At 34.8% G+C, this 22,993-nt stretch overlaps 1 protein-coding gene across 3 annotated transcripts in view; it reads left to right on the plus strand.

The window, feature by feature from the left end:
- Window positions 1-22,993, plus strand: part of NEDD4 (NEDD4 E3 ubiquitin protein ligase) — a 124,186-nt gene that overhangs the window by 63,004 nt on the left and 38,189 nt on the right. For all 3 annotated transcript variants that reach the window (XM_054565386.1, XM_054565387.1, XM_054565385.1), the window contains 3 exons: window positions 17,560-17,610; window positions 18,980-19,041; window positions 21,389-21,491. In XM_054565386.1, the coding sequence (XP_054421361.1) occupies window positions 17,560-17,610; window positions 18,980-19,041; window positions 21,389-21,491 (216 nt within the window). The remainder of the gene's footprint in view (window positions 1-17,559; window positions 17,611-18,979; window positions 19,042-21,388; window positions 21,492-22,993) is intronic.

Genomic DNA, 22,993 nt, shown 5'->3' on the forward strand with positions numbered 1-22,993 from the left:
AAATTGTCAGTTGTTAAAATCATATTCTGGTGCAGTAGGTCTATGGTGGGGTCTAAACGTTCTCTATTTCTGACAAGTTCCCAAGTCATACCAATGCTACTATTTGCCCAAACACACTTGGAGAAGCAAGGCTTAAGATCACTCTTCTATGAGAACAGTAGTACAGTTCATTGTTGAAGTATCCAATGAGTCCCTCTCCTGCTTTTACATAAAAAAGAGCCATAGTTACACTTTGACCATGGTCAAATAATTTTCAAAGATATTTCAATCAATTTAGGCATTTAGACTAGTTATTGATCGAGACCATGTAACACGGAAGAGACTGTTCGGACCAAGAAACATTCACTAGCAAGGTTGTCTGCTTGCCTCACAAAAGAACTTGAATATGATTCTTCCAGAATTCTGGCTATTACATTTTCCAGGATTACATTTTAGTTTCATTTAAGGACTTAGAAATATTGATCTGTAAGGCACACTTAAAGTTCTACTTAAAGAAATCTCTTTAATTCATCATGGCTGTTATCCTAGTTTATGTTGCTTCTATGATTGTTGCCTATATTAATTTTGTTCCCTGTCAGCATGAGATCTGAAAAATATGCAGTTGAAATGTTATATTTTTCTTCATTATTCTGGCTCATTCAGGTCATGTCTTATGCCTTCCTCTTTGTGAACACTTTCAGTCTTTTCCATATACTTTCCCTCTAGCAGTGCCATATAGGGTACTACAAAGAACATTTAAATTTTACATTGGTTTATGTAATGAATTGAAACACCATGTATGTATAATCGATGCTGAGTTATGAACTGTCATTTTGATAGCTCTACAAGGAAAAAGTTTAAAAATCCTTTATATGTAACTTTAGTACTTCTTTAGCATAAATCAGTCTATGAAAACCTTAGGAACTGTTCTTCCACTGGAGCAATTTCAGAAATCTTATTGGTGGATGGGTTTTTATAGCCCTTGTGACTACTGAATAGCTTAGCCTGATTTCAGGAAACCTCATAAGATATTAAATATTTCAGGTTAAAAAAATGAGAAAAAGAAAGCGGAACAGGAAAAAAGTTCAAGATGGGAAGATAGAAATAGATAGGCAAGCAAGTAGGCAGGCAAATGTAAGTTTTCTAGAACTTATCAGAGAAGAATTCTAGAAAAGGGAGTAAGAAAGTGGGTAACCTTTTCTGGGCTCTGATTTACTAGAATGTAATTCCCTAAATCATGGACTTTTTGTCTCATTAACTGTTATATCCCCAGGACCTAGAACAGTGCCTAGCATGAAATAGATACTCAATAAGTATTTATTAAATTAATGAATGCAGCCAAGGGACCCTTTGGAATGGGGTAGAGGTGACTGGAGTATGCTGAGAGGTGAGGGTAACCAGATGGCCTTTCCCAAACTGATAACCAAACTGGGATATTTAAGTGATGACTGTAATGATGTGTGGGAGCTACTTGATGCTCCATCCTTTGCACAGAAGAGAGGCACTCTTAAATGAATACCTTGTCCCCGGGGTGGATGCCAGTGGAATATTATGATCGTGACTCAAGGATTAGTTTCCACAGTGGAGTCTGATTCATAGCCTACATATTCCACTAACTGGTATCGTAGAACTCTGTGTCTGGATAGAGGTTCGGACCAAGTTTTCTAAAGAGAGGATTGAATGGGCCAAAACTTTTAAGGGTATTTAAACAAAGGCCACTTGACTAGCTTTACAGTTATTATTGTTTAATCAAATGACTTCATGCCAGACTTGATGTAAGAACTGGATTCTCAGAATTGTTCCTGGAGTCTCAAGTAACTGTTTTAGCTGCAAATGACCTTTACCTTTTGTACCAAGGCTGAAAGACTGAACCTTCTGAAAGAGTCACAGAGCTTAATGGAAACTCAAGTCATCTTCAAAGCAAATGAGTTTAACAACTATTTATCAGAAATAGAATATGTGCCTGCTCTAAGTGGCAAATATTATTCCTGGCATTGACAAGTTTATAATTTAGATGAGAAGACAGCATAAGCCATTAAAATAAGCAACCAAAGTACAATAATTATAACATATAACAATATCCTTCAGGCAACTGAACTCCTATCTCTGAGATATGTGGTTGCCCATATAATTTTTAACCAACTTTAATTTCTTATCAAGATAATACTTGTGCCTATTTTTTAAATCAAGTGTTATTTCTTTGAAGAGTTCCTTCCTGCCTCTTCATCTGTTCTCTCTTCCTAGAATTCCTATTAGCCAACATTTGTGCCTTTGGACTGATTTTATAACTTATTATTTTCTCCTGTTTTCTGCCTCTTTGCCTCCTTATCCTACTATCTGGAAGATTTCCCTAAAGTTTCCCCTTCTCTTTAATTTTAAAATTTTGGTTATTTTAATTCCTAAGTTTTATCTTGTTTTGTGTGATTTCCTATTTTAATTTTAATTTTATAAACACAGTCTTTTATTTATCTGATAATGTTTTTTTTAAAACCAGGACACTTCTTTTTCTTTTTTTTTAAGTTTTATTTATTTATTTTTAGAGAGGGAAAAAGAGGGAGAGAGAGAAGGAGAGAAACATCACTGTGTGGTTGCATCTCGTGCACCCCCTATCAGGGACCAGGCCTGCAACCCAGGCATGTGCCCTGCACTGGGAATTGAACTGGCAACCCCTTAGTTCACAGGCTGGTGCTCAATCCACTGAGTCACACCAGCCAGAGCTATCTGAGAATACTTTATTTCAGACTTTTTTGTTCTGTTTTGTTTTTATATGGGTCCTACATTGTCTCTGATGCCTGTAGGCTACTTTTTTGTTATTGTTGTTTGGCTCTTGTTGTTATTGGACATTTTTCTCCAGGAAACTGGTGAACCTTGCTGTTTGTCCATATCTGAAAATGAGTTGTTATGAAGTGATTTGGAGGCTCTGAATTGTGTAGGCTTTTCAACTGGTAGGCTTCATTATTGGGTGACCTCTAACTCAGTACCTGGAGACCTTTTCTAAGAGGTCAGTTTGTTTCTCTAGAAAATAAATTTCTAGTGATTACCCATTTATGTTTTATAACCATAGTTAATGATAAACGAGGAATGAAGATGATTTATTTCTATGGTTCTAAAACTGAGTTAATTTAGGATAAAATAGACCTTAAAAGTAATATTTACTTACCAAAATCTTAAGTCCTGATGATAATTTAATTAATTCACAGTAAGTGAGGGGCCTGGTTTTCACACCTGTTGTCTGAAATACATTGTGTATATTCTAGAAGTGAAGTTACCCCTAGAAAGACTAAATTAAATATTCTTTATAATAGGATGTATGGTTTTCTTAATACATTTCCTAACCTTTTACCTTCTTGGCAATACATTTAAATGTGAATGTGCATACTTTGTCACTCTGAGGAAGAGAATAGACCTATTAAAAATGAGTTTGGGTATAGGACCAGAAGGAAGAGGAGACATTAATGACCTTCTACTGGAGTGTAATATTGGATGCTCACTGTCTAGAACTTAAAACTTCAACTATGATTTTTTTTAACTTGGGTAAAATCCTGATACATGTTTTAAACTCTTAACCCCATATGTGTATCTCTAAAACTTTGAATCAGGTAACATATATAGTCCATTTCAAAAAATTCTCTGAGATACTGATTATCTCCATATTAGAAATAGGGAACAAACTCAGAAAAGTTAAAATGACTTACTCAAGATCATAAATCTAGTAAATGTCGTATTTGTACCAAACATAGCTCTATTATGTATTCTAAAGCACTTTTCTACCTTGCAAGCCAAAAGGACTTTCATTTTACCCTGCAGCACGAGGAATCTACGAAATAAAGCTGCTTAGAGCTGGTTATTCCAGTAAAAAAAAAAGCATCAGAAAGAAAGAAAAGAGTTGTCTAAAGGAAAATTTCAACCTGGGCTCACTACAATCTGATAATTAACCTATACACTCTGTAGAGCACCCAGTCCAATCAAGTCCTTTCTTATTGCTATTGTTGAATGAAAGCTAAATTCAGGGATTATTATTTGAGCACGTTATTCCTAGAGAACCAGTTTATCTTTCCAGTATTTTTTCTATTCTTCTGACATGTGACCCAATATTTATAATTACTTTGTTCTTTCTGATTATTTTTTTGATCAAGTAATACATAGTCTGTGTTTCTACCTCCTAAAACACTGTCTATAATTTCATTCTTATTTTTTCTTCAATAACTATTGTAAACCTCCTAAACCATTAGAAACTACCTGTCTTTTTTCCCAAGTATTTTAAAACTTTTTATTATGGAAAATTTGCGACACACACCAAAGTAGAAAGACTAATGTATTGAGCCCCGTGTGTGCCCCCAGTGAGCCCCCACTTTTAATGGTTATCAGCGATTTGGCAGTCGCGTCATTCATCTCTTCTCCTCCCTTTCCTTTCCTGCAGGTGACTTCTTTTTCAGGGGCGTTCTTGAAAAGCTTAACTCAACCTTCCCTTAGGGATGAGGCAACCCATTAAAAAAAAGAAAAAGAAAAAGAAAGACTCTTGATTCCGAATATGGTAGCATGAAGAAATCAGTCAGCTCAGGGGACGTGCCTGAATCCCAGGGCAAGAACTAAAAATAAAATCTTAAAACCAAAAAGTACTGTTTCACTAAAAAATTTTCTAGAACTCCATCTGTCCAGTACAGTGGCCAGTAACCACAGGTGGCTATTGAGATTTTAATTAATTTAATTAAATCATATTTACAATTCTGACCCTCATTTGCACCAGATGCATTTTAAGTGCGTGCCTGCGGTTAGTGGCTACTTCGTTGAACAGCACAGATAATCGAGTGTCCCATTATTGCAGAAAGTTCTGTTGGACAGGGTTCCTCTAGAACAGTGATTTTCAGCCTTTTTCATCTCATGGCACACATAAACTAGTTACTAAAATTCTTCAGCACACCAGAAAGTTATATTTTTTTGCCAGTTTGACAAAAAATAGGTATACTTTTGTTCATTCGCACTGGACAGCTATTGTTGTGTTGGCTGTTGTCATTTTTTTATTTGACAGTCAAAGGGAAAAGAACGCAGTGCCCCTGTCAGGTGTTGCGTGTTTTAAAAATTCATGCAGCACACCTGCTGCTCTAGAACATCACACTGGAGCTGCAAAGCGCTGACCGCCCTGCATCGTTGACAGCGCTCCAGTGTACTGAGGAAGGCACAGAACGTGACAGTGCTGGGGAGCGCTGGTGGCTGACGGAGGGGAGCCACACCCAGGGGCCTGATTTTTCTCTGCTGGTACCTGTCTTGCTGTAAGCAAGGAAAATTTGGCTTTAAAGGAATCCATTGAGTTCTTATTTTCTTAAATGACAATAACCTACTCCCCCCCCTCCTTTTTCCTGTGTTTATTGATATATTCTTGAATAAAAATTATGCATCTCGAACCCTGGGAGAAACTTTAAAAGCAGTTTATAGATCAATGAAACTTATATTTGACCAGATAATCAGGTCATCAAATTGTAAGAATATTCTGAAATATTTTTTTAACTGAGAGAACATTATTCATTTTAAAAAAAAGAAATTGTTAAATCTTTCATTCTACCACTGCATAAGTAGTCTTGTACTAATGTCTACCAAACAATAATAATAATAATAATAATAATAACAACAATGAAGAAAAAAACAAAGAAGAAAAACTACTTTGAGAATCATTTGATAATTATATTGTTTGTTATTTAGAGATATTCTTTGGCCAGTCCTTTCAGGTCTTCTTCCAATGAGCACATTTTACTGACAATAAATCTGTGAATGTATTCGCCAGTCACTGTGCATCATTTGTGCTTAATACTGTTTGTTGATGATTAGGGAGAATACTATTGAAACTCTTAACAAACAGATTTGGCTTTTAAAATGTCTTTTGTTGAGAAATACAAAAGAGTAGAAGACATCATCCCAACTTTTGATGGGGCAGTCTAAGGAAGGAAGACAAAGAACCTGTTATTATATAATTTGAAATTAATTCTAGAAGGCTTGGAGAGTCAAAATGATTGTAGCTTCAATGCTGCTTGCCCACAAATCAAAAGAGTTCTCAGGAGGATCTCCTCATTAAAGTAGTCTGTAGACTGAAAACTTTGATTTGTCCATAGTGTTCTCCCGGCCCATTAATGCAAGCTGCTGTTTAATACACTGAAGAGACATATTCAGTATGAAATTCAGTGGTTTATAAACTTCAGATTTAGTTACCTATACAGATGGTTAATCTAGCAACTAACCTAACAATGAGGTAGATAGTGACTTCCTACTATGTGCAAAGCATTACTAAGCTCTACACAATATTGCAAAACTTAGGAATTATTTTTAAGCCTCCTGTTTAACATTGTTTAAACATTCTTAGATTATAGTTAAACTAATAAATTGGGGTAGTTTTATCTGAATCAATGTCTATGTGAGTTGTGGATGTCACCTCTCATGGATGTATTTTTTTTAATTTGTGTATAGTATCAATAAGCGATCAGGGTTGTAATCTCATGAGACTTGAATAATAGAGTTTCACACAAAATATGCTGTCAAGCTACCAACTCTGTGCAGATTCCAAGCGGTGGATTCCATATACCAAGGATGGGAGAGTGGCTCATGGTCACTAGAGGGCAGAAAAGGTCAGGAACAGTTGGGGAAGCCTGGGAAAAAGTGTAGCGAATAGCTTACACCACTCCTTTATAAGGAAAACAACCTCTTACATATAAAGAAAATTCCATTCAGTCCTGCAGGCAGGAAAGCCAGTAAATGATCCAGGAATATATGCCATAGTCAAAGCAGTGAGAGATGTGGTCAAGGAATCAATAAACCAGTCAGGAGCCCCAAAATTACCAGGTTATCACACTCATGACAGAGAACTAAATTCAAGTCCAGGTTGTAGAAGGCAGACAGATTGTAGGGGGTAGAGCAAGTCATTTATCCCTTTCAGTTATTTCTCTAATACTGTTCAATGTACTGACCCCCTTGAAATGGGCAAGTGGTCCTTTAAGTCACAAGGGAAATCTGATAACCATCTTCTTTTGATATTGTAAGCATTTCCTGTCATATTGCTGAATTGTTGTTTTAATTTTAGAACTATTTCTGTTTTCTCCCTGGTAAGTTCTCTTCAAATCATAGAATACTTTCAGATCTAAAAGGCTAATTTTCATGAAGGAAATATTCATTGATATAAAGATGATATAATTTTCTAATAAGTCAGGCAATTTTAATATTTTTAAAATTAATAATTTGGAATTCACCTCTATGTATTAAATACCCATAAAGGCAGGGCAGATTGGGATATAACAAAGAATGAAAGTTTTCCCTCTTTTCCTATCTACATCCAGAGAATCCTGTATTTTTCCTTCGGTTTTTACACACATTTTAATTATAAGTACATCTTTTTCAACCATGCAGGACCATATGCTCCCTGATATCAGGAACATTCTCCTAAGCTTAGCACAGAGCCTGGCTGTAGAAGCCAATAACGAACATTTGTTGACCTCACAGAATTTATAGTCTCATTGGAGTAGAAGGGGATTATAACACAAATGTTAAAAGATACAAGGTGAAGTAGAAATTCAGAAGAGGAAATTAGCAATTTAGGCTCATCAAGAAAATTTGTATTAAAGTGACATTTTGCTGGTCATCATAAGTAGATGGGATTTACAGAGGCAAGTAAGTTTGAGGGCAAAGGTATAGTATTCTACTGGGGAGGCTTATGTTAATAGATAAGACTGCAAGGTAAATTAGAAAAACAAATATAGAGGACCTAGAATCCCTTGCTAAGGAATTTATAGTTTTTCCTCTGGACCAATATTTTTGAAAAGTGTTCCTCACCAGTCTGTAAGACACCTCACATAAAACCCATCCCATTGACAAATAAGTTTGTATAATGCCACATGCTTTCTTTTTTGGAATGTCATAAGGCACACTATTAAAATTAAATTCCTGAAGTTCCATAGGAAATAAACTTTTGAACTTTCTTTAACCAAATGTTTCCCAAATATGTGACTACCTTTGAACTCCTTCAGTATCCAGCAAATCTATTATCCCTCGGAGCACCCTTGGGGAATGATGTTTATGCAACAGCCAGTCTTCAAAAGTTTTGAAAGAGGATTGTTAGAATTAGAACCTTTTTTAGTTTTACAGCTTAAGCTAAAAAGAAATGCAAATACATAGATACCTGACTCATTTTGCTTCTTTTAGAGGGATTCCATTAGATATTATCTTTATCTTAATTTACATTGTTTTTAAATTTTTTATTGTATTTTTCCATTACCATTTAACCGTCTTATATCCCCTCCCCCTCCCCCACAATCACAACACTGTTGACCATGTCGATGAGTCCTTTTTCCTTTTTGACTTTGTGTGTTATCTTAAAATTACCAAGCGCACTTGGAAGTAAGCATGATTTTAAAAAAAAAAAAAAAAGGTATATTTAGCCCTGGTTGGTGTGGTTCAGTGGATTGAGCACTGGCCTGAGAACCAAAGAGTCACTGGTGTGATTCCCAGTCAGGGCACATGCCTCGGTTGCAGGCCAGGTCCCCAGTAGGGGGCACATGAGAGGCAACCACACATTGATGCTTCTCTCCCTCTCTTTCTCCCTCCCTTCCCCTCTGTATAAAAATAAATAAATAAAAATCTTTTTAAAAATAGGAATATTTAGATGCCCTGCTTATTCATCTTCAGCCTTTATCAATTATTGCTTACTCTTCATGGTTTTCTCCAAGGATTAAATAAAGATGTAGATCTCAAGGTGTAACTACTGGATCATATGCATGAATATTACCTGAGAACTTGTTAAAATTGCACATTCTCAGACCCATCCAAGACCTACTGAATCAGAAATTCTGGGAATGAAGCCCAGTGATCTGTCTTTTAATAGGCCCTCTAAATAATTCTGACATGCACTGAAGTTTGAAAACCACTTGAGATGAATAACCTAAATTTTTTGAAACTCTAAATTAGGTTGGGAGCCGAAGCTTCTAGACACTTCCTCAGCTGCCACAGCTTCTGTTTGTCCACTTTAAAGTGATTATTTTATTTTATCTTCTATACTTATTTGTTTATAAATTAAGTACCTGAGATCCTATACAGCTCCTTGGTTTCTTAGAATTAAAGTCACTGTATATTAACAGTGGCAGCAATCTGCTAAATTAGTTTCTCATTTAGACCATAAATAAAATTCCCCAAAGAATATTAGCTTCCACTGCCTCAGCAGTTCACCTTTTCCATCCCTGGCTAGATAGCTCAGTTGGTTAGAGCATCATCCTGGAATAACAGATCAGTGTTACTCTCTCAGCCCCTCTTCCCCCTACCTTACTAAAATCGATTTTTTAAAGAAAGTTTACCTTTTCTTTCCCTGGTAGCTTGGGAAAAGCTACCTTGAAAGAAAAAACATAGTATCATAATTAAGTGGCACTCAGAAGAGTAGACTCACTGTGTCTGTTTATTTTCAATCAAGATTGAATATTTTTACCCTCCAAGAGGAAGAGCCTTACCCCTTTTTTCAGTCATCTAGCTGCGGGTATTTCCTGGTTAAATTATAACTTTCTACATTAGTCCTCTTATTATTTTCCTGTGTTTAGAAATATAAATTTGAAACAATGGGAAAACTTGATAAGCCACTCCCCTCTTTTGACAGGGGGGAGGAAAGTTGTAACAAATGCAAGACTTTCTTCTCACCTATATAGCCCTGAAGTTGAGGGGCATTGAATAAAAATTGCTTCTAAAAGTATGTTGGATATATTAAATTTTAATTTTGAAATAATTATAAAATCCAATTCACATTTGATACAACACAGCCTGATTCACTGTTACTCCTGGTCTGCTTCAGATTCCCCCTTTTGTAGCATATGAAATATATGATTTGTATTTGAAAATCTTCACAGTAAATTATAAACTTAATTTTAAAGCAGCAGTCCCCAACCTTTTTGGCACCATGGACCCGTTTCATCGGAGACAATTTTTCCACCGACATGGGGGTGGGGGATGGTTTCAGGATGATTCAAGCTCATTACATTCAAGCTCACCTCCTGCTGTGTGGCCTGGTTCTTAACAGGCCCGGACCAGTACCCGGCCCAACCTGGAGGATGGGGACCCCTGCTTTAGAACATGTAGAAATAGAGGAACTTGTCAAAGTGAATCGTCCGTTTCACGAGTTTGTGACGAGTAGAAAGTGGAGACCTCCAAAGAAACTGAAATTCAGAGGCGAACTCAAACCGAAACTGATTTAGACACGTTTTTCCTGGCTCCCTCCTCACTCCCACCCATTAGGTAAAGAAATATCTTTGAAAATATGAAGGCTGCTAAGGACTGTAGAATGCATGTACCCAAATTTTCAAGCAGTATGAAGCTATTGTCAAAGAACAAGTATAGTTTGTCTTACAGTTAAATCTACCAGACATGCTGGCTGGCTGAGCAAATCACAAGGTTGGGACGTTGAATGTTTGTTTTAAGCAAAGACATCCGGTTTCCATAGCACTATGATTTTATAGCATAGATCAGATTATACTGTTTATTTAGCTAACACCATTTTCCTCTCAACATACTGAAAAGATTGAATCAATAAATCTTGAACTTCTAAAAAAAATGTTTAAAATAAGCAGGCCATAACACAGAGTGAGTCTGTATGTGAGTAGGAAGGCAGAAGCTATGCCAATGAAATTTTACTTAATGAGATTTGTATACACTAGAAAATAGTTAAGTTAAATTTGAATAGTTTTCATAATCCTTTTTTCTATTTATAATGTCTGGGATGTAGTATTGATTTTGAAAAGATGTTAATTAAAAACGATGGTTCTTATAAAATTTTGGAAGCAGAAAGTATGTGGTTCCTTATTTTAAAAATACTATAAATAGGTCCATTCATATAAGGTCTGCTTATTTTTCTCAGAGATTCACGTGTGCTAATATCCTCTGTAAAAATATTGACTTTTCATGTGTTCAAATCAAGAAAACGTTTAACCTCTTAACTCATAAATAGTTTAAATTCTATTTTACACAAACAGGTTTTCAGATAATTTTACTATCTCAGCTTTAGAGCTTTTAACTCTACTTAGTCTTTTATGATCTTTGAAATGTCTCTTGATCTCTTGATTTAATGTAAATAATATGATTAACAATGGTTTCAACATACTTACAGCTATGAATTTATTTAGTTGTTGGATTTTTTTTTTTTTACTGCTTATCCTAATTCATCTTTTTAGAACTAGTGGTCTGTGCAGAAGAACCATGACATTTGCACATAGAGAATTTGAATACTGTTGTGTGAAGATAGTTGTTATTGACACTGAGTAAGATATTAATTCAAGTGCAAACTTCTTGATCTTGAATCTTTGATCTTAATTTTATCTCTGAAAACTCTTATGTATTTTTGGGCTTACTCAGGACACTATTTCCTTTTGTTAACACGCAGTCAGTCATTCTTTGAGGTTTGTATCCATATCAAATGAATTTGGATTAGGTTATTGTAGACTTTATTATTACACAAAATAAAAATTATCTTTGGTATATATTATATTGGTATATTATCTGTGGCTCTGGTTATGAGGAAGTGATTCTTCCTCTAATATTTTGCTCAGTAATGTAGATTTATCTTGGGAAATTATTTGTAAGTCAGATTTAATGGAATCTCTTTTTAAAACCAAGTATTATTCAAAGCTCTGATAACTTATTTGTGTTTAAAATTCTGATTTTTTGTAATATTGCTTTCTTAAAGCAGAACATTCAGTCACTGTTCAGCCTTATCAAAATTAATAACAGTTTGTCCTCCTAAACTTAGAGGCATCTGTAGTTCTAATTGAAGTTTGGCAAAAACAGCCATTTGGATTTTTCTCTTTTCACATTCTAAAAATTTTTTTAAGAAATTGAAATTCATATCATTAAAATATTAGAAAAAGTATTATTTACTGACTAAACTGTGCCCATTGTAGTTTAAAACCACCTGCTGTTCTGAATTGTTTTGTAGATTTTCAGGCATTTCTAAATTAATTATATGTTACTAAATGCAAATTTGCTTTATGAAGTAAGTGGCATGCAGTTTGAATATAGGAAATAACTCTTGCAAAGAAATGCTTGATATTCAGAATCTGGAACAATTGGTTGGCTAGGGAAGCATTAATGAACATCACAGACTGTCTTGCTTTCATAGGAATGAATTTAAAACTATTACTGTTTCTTTGTAAATGGAAAAAGAACTTCTAATTGTCCATATTTATAGCAACCATATGTTCCAACCATATGTCCCAGACTTTCCAGGATAGGTCCTAGTTTCATACTCTCCATCTCCTCAGTTCAGGTGTATTGATTTTTAGTTTGGAAAAATTGTTCATTTTTCTAATAGTAGAACTATATTGCCCCCATAGTTTTTTGGGATCTTTTCTCTTTTCTTTTTAAAGATTTTATTTATTGTTTTTTTCAGAGAGAGGGGAAAGGAGGAAGAAAGAGAGGGAGAGAAACATAGATTTGTTGCCTCTCACCCCCCAACCCCCATTTGGGGACCTGGCCCACAACCCACGCATGTGCCCTGACTGGGAATCAAACCAGCGACTTTTAGGTTCTCAGGCCAGTGCTGAAACCACTGAGCTGCACCAGCCATGGCTGGGATCATTTCATTTACAGTAGAAGTTAAGAAACTCATTCCAGATCACTTGTTTCAAAGAAGGAAGATGTAAAGAACATGAGTTGCAACAAATTTTTGAAATATATTTGTATATACCAGAATTGCTTGAGACATGGAAATTTTTATTATATGAGATTTTTGTTACATGCTTTTATTCACAGAATGCAATCAATCAATGAACAAGGAGTATGGAGCAACAATATATGGGATTAAATGTTTTCTTTCTGTCCTGCAGTGACTAGGCACTGTCTCTGCAATGAGGACTGAATAGGGAAGATTTATAAGTTACAAGTTTTTAAGAAATGAGGAGCACAACAAACACATGAAAAGATATTCAATATCATTGGCCATTATGGAAATGCAAACAAAGCCACAATGAAATACCACTTCACAGACAGTAGGAGGGCAATTATCCAAAAGATAGGCAGTAATTGATGTTGACAAGGATCTGGAGAAATGGAAACACTCTCATAGTGCTGGTGCAAAGGTAAAATGGTGCACCCGCTTTGGAAAGTCTGGCAGCTCCTCAAAAGGTTAAACAGAGTTACCATATGACCCAGCAATTCCACTTCTAAGTATATAACCTCGAGAAATGAAAACATGTGTTAGCACAGAAACTTGTACTTGAATGTTTATATCAGCATTATTTATACTAGCCAAAAATGGAAACCTCAATGTCAATCAGCTGATAAATGGATAAATAAATGTAGTATACCTGTACAAAGTAATATTATTCAGCAATAAAAAAAGGAATGAAATGCTGATACTTGCTACAACATGAATGAACCCCAAAAATATTATGGTATGTGGAAGAAGTCGGGCATAAAGCACTACATACTATATGATTCCATTTATATAAAATGCTCAAAATAGGCAAATCCATAGAGATAGAAAGTAGATTAGTGGGTGTCTAGGCCAGAGGAAAAAGAGAGGAAATGGTATGGGTTTTCTTTTTGAGGTAATGACAATTTTCTAAAATTGTTCACTTCAAGTGGGTGAATTGTATAGGATGCTAACTATATCTCAATAAAGCTGTTATTTAAAAGGGTGAAATGTTTTGATCACTGGTTGAGGCAGTCTGTCTTATATCTTCTTTACCTGTGGTTCTCAACCAGGGACAGTTTTACCACCTAGGCGCAAATGCCAGGGGACATTTTTAGTTGTCACAACTGGAGGAGGAGTGGGACTGCATTTAGTGGGCTCAGTCCAGGGATGATGTTAAACATCCTGCAATGCATGGTACAGCCCTCACAATAAAAGAACTATCTGGCTAAAATTGTGTCAGTGGTGCCCAATTTGAGAAACCTGGTTCTATACCTTCATTACTCAAGTCATAGATCACATCCATGTTTTCGAAGCGCTGCAAGGTTATGAATCATCAAACAGATAGGTGTTCCTTTTATTCAGTTTACTAAGGGCAAGGTTATTCAATAAGACTGAATCAAAAACAAAAGTGTTTTATTCCTTTATCTGGTTAAGCCTAAACCTTTTAGATAATTCAACTAACCAAAATATTTTATTCCCCAGTCATTCTGGTTGAGATTTTACTATGTTTTGTTATATTTTATTTCCTCACATAAAGCTTATTCAGTATCAGATTTGTGGAGTAAAACATCTACTTGTGATAAATAGAGGAATAAAGAAAAACATCATAGCACAGCTTTGAAAGTATAATTAAAAGCTAACTTCACTATTTCAAAAATTACCATCAACTCCTGCCCTGGAATAGGAATATGGCCCTAAACTAAGCTATTTTGTTAAACTTCAATCTCCAGCCATGCTCCTTTTATTGTACATGCCTGTTAGAAATTTCTGCAGACTGTTCCAGAGAAAAGGGAGCAAGGAGTTCATTACAGAACTCATCATTTCAAATATAATAGCTTATACTTATTGAATGCTTACCATATGCTGAGTATTAGGCACTTTATATATATATTATTTAATTCTAACAAAATCCTATTATGTAGATAGGATTATTCCTATTTATCTAGAAGCAGCCCTTGTAGTGTTCTGTGTGTCTTACACTGCTGTTGTTCTGAGTTCCCTTCCCTGTCATTCTGAGTATCCTCTTTGCACCTCTCCTGTTTTGAATCTGCCCTTATCATGGTGAACTCCCTCATTTTGGGAAAATACATCCTCCATTACATTCCTGTAACACCAATGTCTGAAAATGTCTTTATTCTTTCTTTATCATTGACACAGATAGCTTGTCTGGGTATAGAATTCTATGTAGGAAATATCTTTCTCTCATACCTTTGGAGGAATGTCTCTTGTCTTTCAGTTTTGGGTATGATCTGTTTTATGTCTCTCAAAACATTGAGAATTGCTTATCTCTGGTGCCCTGAAATGTCACAATGATGTGCCTTGCTGTGGGTCTTTTTTTCATACGGTTTGCCTAATACTCAGTGAGGCCATTCACTCAAAATTCATTTCCTTGTGTTCAAGCCAAGTTAAAAATAGTTCTTTAATAATTTTCTCCCTTTCCTTTTTTTCTCCCTACAATGACTATTATTTAGATGTTAATTTTAAAATGTATCCTTTAGTTTTCTTATTTGGGAATTTCTCATTGTAGAAATTTTTAAAGTTTTGTTTTTGGTTCTACTTTCTGAGAAATTTTTTCCAACTCTGTCTTAAACTTTTAATTTTAGTTATATTTTTAATTTTAAGTGCTCTTTCTTGTTCTTTGCTTCTTTCTTATGGCCTCCTAGTCTGATTTACAGATGTGTCATCTCTTATGTCCGAGAATATTAATATAGTTTTTCTGAAGTGCTTCTCCTACAATCTGATTTGATTTTTATCCATCTGACTGCCTTCTTTCTGTTTGCCTCCTGGATTAGGTCTCTGTTTTTTAAGTTACGAACTTCCCTCAAATATTTAGTAGTCCTTAACTGTCCATAATGTGTAAGATTTCAGTGTTTATTTCCTTCTGTCATTATGTACTAAAAGCATAAACACTACTTTTATAGTATACTTGCCCCCAAAATGTGTAACCTACATTCAGCCATGAAGAAGCACTAGACAAACCCAAACTGAGGGACATTCTGTAATTAGTATTCTTCAAAATTATCAAGACTACAAAAGACAAAGAAAGGTTTAGGTACTTTCCAGATTAAAATAAACTAAGCAGACATGACAATTAATGCAATGTGTGAGCCTGAATTGGACCCCAAATCAAAAATAGTGGGACATTTAGCAAAATTAGAGTAAGGTCTATAGGTTAAGTAATAGTATTCCTGGTTTTGATCATTGTGTCATCTCTGTGTAAGATCTTTACATTTGAGGAACGTTGTTGCTTTTTTATTCAAATACTCTTCTGCCCTATTCCCCCTCTCTTGACTGCTTGATATTTTTTTCACAAATGCTCTTTATTTTTCATATTATATACCATATTTTGCCATGTATGATGCACATTTTTTGCCCAAATATTTGAGGGAAAAATAAGGATGTGCATTATATATGGGTAATACTAATTCCATATCTATATACATGCTTTTCTTTTATTTATGCTTATGCGTTAAAAGCATAACTCTCAGTAACGATGTCCATATGCAAAATAATACCCTGGAGTACAATAATCAGTTTTGTTTCTAGATATAAATAAATAAATAATTGAAGTAAAATGAAAGATATTTTTTCCTGAAAGTTTGGGCCAAAAACATGGGTGCAAATTATACACGGCAAAATACGGTAAACTCTATGGATGTATTCAAGTTCACATAAGTTTTCTCCTGTGATCTTCAATCACATATTAAGCCTACCCACTGATCTTTAATTCAGATATACTTTTCAGTTATAAAATACGCATTTGATTCATTTTTAGACTTTCTATTTCACTGAGAGTCCCCATCCATTCATTCATTATGATCTTATTTTCCTTTTAAGTCCCTAAACATCTGTATAATAGTTGTTTTAATTTCCTTGTCTGCTAGTTCCTAGATTTTGGCTCATCTTGTGGTTGGTTTCTATTTTTTATATTTCCTTTGATACTGGATCATATTTCTTTGTATGTTTAGTCATTTTTTATTGTATACTGGACAGTGTGTGTGGTATATGAAGGAGAGGATGAATTTTGTTATCTTTCCCTGAAGGGTTTTGATTTTTGTTCTAATAAGTTGTTAATAGAATGCTATCTCCTGTCAGGTGAACGTCAACTGAAATGTGTGTTCAGTCCTTTCAGTCTTTCAGCCATTACCTTACACAGTGCAGTTCAGCAGTTCAAGAATCAGCTAGGACCCTGGCTTGTGTGACTCAGTGAACCGAGCGCCAGCCTGTGAACTGGAAGGTTGCTAGTTCGATTCCCAGTCTGGGCATATGCCTGGGTTGCAGGCCCCGTCCAGGGTTGGAGGTGTGACATTTCTCTCTCACACTGATGTTTCTCCCTCTCTTTTTCTCCCTCCCTTCCCCTCTTTCTAAAAATAAATGAATAAAATCTTAAAAAAATAAAAAGAAAGAATGAGCTAGGAATTTGGGTAGAGTTTATATATACATTTGGAGGGACTCTTATGGCTTTTTCCTTTCAGGGATTGTCCCCCTCACTTTGCAGTTATGTTGTTCACCTCAAACTAGGTCTTTGAACTCTCAAGCAAGTTAGATTTCAGATTTCTGTGTAAGTTCTAATCACTTCTCCATATGAACTGTGGAGTACCCCCAGGTGAAAAGCCATATGTTCCTTCTTTCAAGATTGACTCCCCTCCACTTTCTTCCTGCTTTTGGTCAGGCTGTGGTGCTTTCAAATAGTTATTTTTATATTTTTAGAGTACATAATTATTACCTGCAAAAGGATCAATCTAATATACTCTATTATGCCACTACCAGAAGTTACATCATATTACCTTTTATTTTCTATTCATATTATATAGGATTGAACAACAATAACAAAAAAATCTTCTCCTTTTTTGGTAAATGATGGCAGTAGTTCATCAAAATTTTTTAAAAAGGATTGAGTGTATTACTAATCTTATTTTTTCTTTTTTCTCTTGTAGACAAGAGATGATTTCCTAGGTCAAGTGGATGTTCCTCTTTACCCATTACCGGTTAGTACTTTTTATGTTTATTATTTTTACTTTAAGAAATTAAATTAATATTAATATTTGATTTCTAAAATATATATTGCTATTATTTCTTGAGTATATTATTTTCTGAAAACACATCTCAGTTTTCTGTTTTAAGTTGTTTATCAAGGTTCCCTTACATGAACTCCAATAAGAAATGGAGCCATTGAAGTTTGTTGATGTTATAAAAACAGTATTTGAGAAAGATCAGTTTGGAAATGTTCTGCTAAATAACTGTAATGGGGAGAGCCTAGGCTCACAGAAGGAAACTAAGATACGTTATAACAATATAGGCATGAAACTGAATCTGGACTAAACATAGAGCACTGGAGTAAAAACAGACAGATTTAGGAAACATTTTAGAATAAAACTATATTGGGCCAAGTTTCTGACAGGGGTTTAAAAAATAAGTAAAAAGTACATATAATACAGGTTGAATGTGGGAGGTAAGGGTGGTAACTCAAGTAGAAAAGTTAGAAGGAAAAGCCCTTTTGTTTCGAAATATGATACATTTATTTTTTGCCATATTGAATTTCAATAGAAAACAGGAAAAACAAAAACTTAGAGTGGAGAGCAGACAGAGATATGAAAATAAATTGTGTAGGGGAAAGGGACGGGAAGGAATGAGAGTTGTCATTGTCAAGGTAACAGCAGAATCTCTGAGGATGATTGGCTCTCCAGACAAGAGAGATGAAAGCATTGAAGTCCAGACGTTGAACCTTGGACAGTGTGGGCCTGTCAGAGGAAAGAGAGAAGACAGGCAAGGAGAGACAGGAAAAGAACCAAGTAAAATAATGTCACGATAATTCAGGAGTTTTATGACCAAATTGGTAGTTAACAATGCAAAATGTAATGTGGAAGAAAAGGATAATAAAAACAAAAGGCTGCTGAACTTGGTAAGAAGAGAAGTAATACTCTATCAGCCTTTTGAGACGTTTATTGGCTCTCTACAGCCTTCAGAGATGACAAGCTTTTAATAATATATTGAATTCAGTCTTACTTTCCATGCTGTTTGCTTTTTCATTCTCCTAGAGTTGTCTCTATGCTCCAACCATGCCAGCTTTCTGACATTGCATATTCCACTTACCACTCTTCCGCTTTTTCACTTCCTACCCTATTTTTGGCTCCACAACACACCTGCTCAGCTTGTTTTAGACTGAGTTGTGATGCTGGTTGAAATTCCTATGGTGGAGGAAAGTGAAAGCACTGTTGATTGCAACCATTCATCTAAAGCTACATTTTTCTCATTTCTAACTTCAATTATGCCTTAGACCATAGTTCATGAATATTCTTGAAAAGTTCATATTTTGGTGTTATAGATATATCTTGAAAACCCACTGTTTTATTCTAGACAGAAAATCCAAGAATGGAGAGACCATATACATTTAAGGATTTTGTTCTTCACCCAAGAAGGTCAGTAAATATAAAATAATAGCATACTAAGTTTTTAAAAAATTTCTTCATTATACCTTATAGTAGCTGCTTTGAAAAGTCAAAGTTTAAATCTTTGTAAATAATCTACTTCTAGATATTCTATTATTTTTAAAATCTTTATTGTTATGTCTGATTACAAAGTAATATATACATAGTACAAAAAATTCTGAAAATACAAAAAAAATGGTCATACCCCTTTGGGAAAGATTTGTCTCCCTAATACTTATCAGACTAAAAGGCTAAAATTTGTCATTTTATATTGATTTATATCACAAAGTATATGTAATTTTGTTATAATGTGTTTTAAAAATATCACAAATGTTAGTTCACCTAAAACATATCCAGCTCGACATGCACAAAACCAATTTCAGAAAAACCTAAGTACATTTGCATACTTTAATAAAAAAAGGTATTTCATAAAACTCAAATATTTAGAGACAATAACATGAGTAAAGACTGGAATTTAAAACCCATAATTTCATTTTCCTAAACTAAATTACTTGATTTTTGTCAAAATTCTAAAGTTTAAGCTGTAAATAAAACTCCTTTTGATCTTCTGTACCATTTAGTCAAGTAAAATCCAGTCAAGACATGTGTGTGGATTTACTGTCAAAAAGGTCAGAGTAAAGCAGAGGAAGAACATCTGTGAAAACAGTATCTGTCTTGCTTTTAAAATTAGAAAATGCATTTGAAAAGCATACTATGGGAGCTCAGCAATTTTTTTCATTTAAAATTAGTTTTAAAAATTACTCTTTGTAATATAAATATTAAAACAAAAGGCACAGTGCTCTATTTACTTTCTCTAAGTCACATATTTAATTTCTATAGAAGCATTGGAATATTACTCTCTTTTCTTTCTTTAATTTTCAGTGGTTGTGACATCTGTATACCAAGAATAACAAAATAAATATTTCTTGTCTTATGTGATTGCCCTGGTAGCCTGCTTTTCAATTTGCCAAATGCTTTCTAGTATCCTTATCTTTAAAAACTATAACAATTTACATCTTCTGTCTGCACTGGATATTACTGCAAGTGCAGAAAGAGCTTTATTCAGATAGAAAATGTACTACATTCCTAGATATTTTTTTTACCCCCATTAAGTCCAAACATGCAGACTTACTATCTAGATGGAAAGACATGAAACAAACTATTGTAGAGAAACTCTTCTATAAAACATTATCAGATCAAGTTTTCTGTATCTATCTTTTATAGCAACAAGTCAGAGTGTTCACAACCCCTTAATTACGGTGACGGGCCACCATTAGTGGCGTTGGAAATAAGCATCAGGGATTTTATTTACCACTTAGAAAATGTCCACTTTCCAAATCCATGAGAACAATACACAGAAGGACAACTAAAAAGCTTAAGGGAGGCAAGGGGGAGGCTTATTTCTTGAAGACAAAATAAAAGAGGACTATTGTTTAGAAAGACAAAGACTAATTAGCTACATAGTTGGTATCTATAAAAATCACCCAAAAATTTATATAGAAATGTGAGACAAGCAAAGATTTCTTAAGTAAATAGGATGTTACAATTGATGAGGGCAATGAGTCTCAATTTAGAAGCTTAAGAAAGACAGGTTTAAAATTTTAAATATTAAAACAGTTGGTAGCAACCTTTAGCTTAGACAACTCATTATTCAAAGAGGTGATACAACATGAAAATAGATGAGGTAAATTAGTGTAGGACAGATTCGAACAGCTGTCAGAGAAAGGCAGTAGGGTCCAGATTGTTATCAGGCTTTTCTCTTCACTCTTCTGTCATCTCATTCAATGTGGCCAGATGAGTATCTTGAAAGCACATCTCTGAGGGTGCCTTTCCTTATCCCCAAAATTCTCTGGCTTCACAGAGCATGCAAAAATAAAATCTCGACTTCCCTTTTTTCATCTGGACCTCACCATGTCCACCTCCTTTATGTACCCTGTAATCCAGCCAAATTCAACAACTGCCATTTTTTCAGTTGCACCCTAAGTTTCCCATCTATTTCCTTGTTTTTTGCTCTTTTCTTCACTCATATGCCTTTCCCATTAATGCCACAGATCAAAATCCTCCTCAATCTTCAAGTCCCAACTCAAAACCCAGCTTCTTTTTAAAATGCTCTCTAGTCTTTTATTTAAACTTCCTGAGTATCTTATTTATCTCATAGTAATTATTTATGTATGTTCCTTTTTCTCTACTATTTATTCTTTTTCCAAGATACTTTCTGCACTGGAACTTGTCTTCAAGTCTCCCCTAGTAGCTAGTGGGTATTCAATAAATTCTTAGTAAATGAATGCTTTTCATCCCAGTGTTAAAGTTGTATGAATAATTATTTTCTTTTCTACAGTCACAAATCAAGAGTTAAAGGTTATCTGAGATTAAAAATGACTTATTTACCTAAAACCAGTGGCTCAGAAGAGGATAACGCAGAACAGGCTGAGGAATTAGAGGTGAGATTTTATAAATATTTGGTTAAACTAAACATGAAATAACTAATTTCTTATTTTAGCATACTGTGAAGAAAAAGTAACTTTATACAATGAAGTTAACATGTGCAATGAAAGCCCTGACCTGGTAGCTCAGTTGGTTAGAGCATCATTCTGATACACCAAGGTTGCAGGTTTGATCTCCAGTCAGGGCACATACAAGAATCAACCAATGAGTGCATAAACAGGTGGAACAACATATCAATGTCTGTCTGTCTGTCTCTCTCTCTCTCTCTCTCTCTCCCCCCCACCCCACTTCTTCACTTTCTCTCTCAAATCAATAAATTTTTAAAAATATGCAATAAAAGTTATTTACCTGGATATTTTATTTATTTTACCCAAGCATTTATTAAACATTTCTTTTCTCTACGGATATTTCTATGGAATGAATGGCCATTATTAATGGCAGTCTTAAAGGTTAGAGAACAAAGACTACAATGTTTATAAATGAGAGCATTTATTATAATTAAGTCATTAACTGTTGCTAGTTGTTTGGTTTTCTAAACCATGTCATGTTCTTCTTCATCAAAGTAAAAGCACTTTGTAAGTTAAATACATGGAAATTTTGAGGTGACTCTGCTAATGAGGAACTTTTTATGAACTGTAATTCCTGTTACTTTTCCTGTCATGGTTGGAGACGGAGCTCGTCGGAAAGGAGAGTGTGAGAGAGAGGGAAGGAGAGAATTCGAGTGATATAATAAAAAGCCACATTTATTTGAGGCAAATAGAATTTAACAATTTTCATGGATGAAAAGATAAGAGAAAGTCCAAGTCAAGTATTTGGGCCAAACTACATGTATCGGGGATGAATGAGGAAGAAGCTGAGACTGTGTTTTTGGAATAGAATTGGATTGGGATTTGGATGCTGGAATCCTGTTTGCAAGGTCTGCTGCGAGCCAGCTCTGAACTCCTCTGAACCTCAGATTCTCATTTGCATAGTAGCCAGGTTGTGCCAGTTGAGATCGAGGGCTTCTTCGTTTCTTTGGCAGAAAAATTCAGGAGTTGAAAAAAAAGACAAAGAACACCTGCCCCTTGAGGCTCCTATTGCAGGAACATTATCATCAAAGATAGCATCTTACTCAGTGACATTTACTGAAAACACACAGTTCATTGTCACCATGCCTCTTTGCCTGGGGGTCTGGTTAGGTATCCTGAAGAACTCTGAAGCTGAGGGCCCTCCCCAAAGACTGGGCTGTACCTCACAAGCACACATACCTTCAGAAGAGAGAGAAGGCTTGAGAATAAGCAGTGCTTTTGTAACAGAACTTTCTGGGAATTTTTATATACACAAATGAGATTTTTGTTTTGTGGGGGAATCTGAAATAAGGGAAAGAACTTTGTCCTTTGACTCATAGAATATAATTAGCCCTTAGTTTGGTGCCCAAAGAACTTGGTAGCCGTTCTTATGTCTATATTCACTTATTTAATTTATCTTTGTATCTTTTTTGTTTTTCTCTGATTTATTA

Source organism: Pteronotus mesoamericanus, unplaced genomic scaffold, assembly GCF_021234165.1.
Source record: "Pteronotus mesoamericanus isolate MK-2021 breed Mesoamerican mustached bat unplaced genomic scaffold, CSHL_Meso_final contig_164, whole genome shotgun sequence".
NCBI lineage: Eukaryota > Metazoa > Chordata > Mammalia > Chiroptera > Mormoopidae > Pteronotus > Pteronotus mesoamericanus.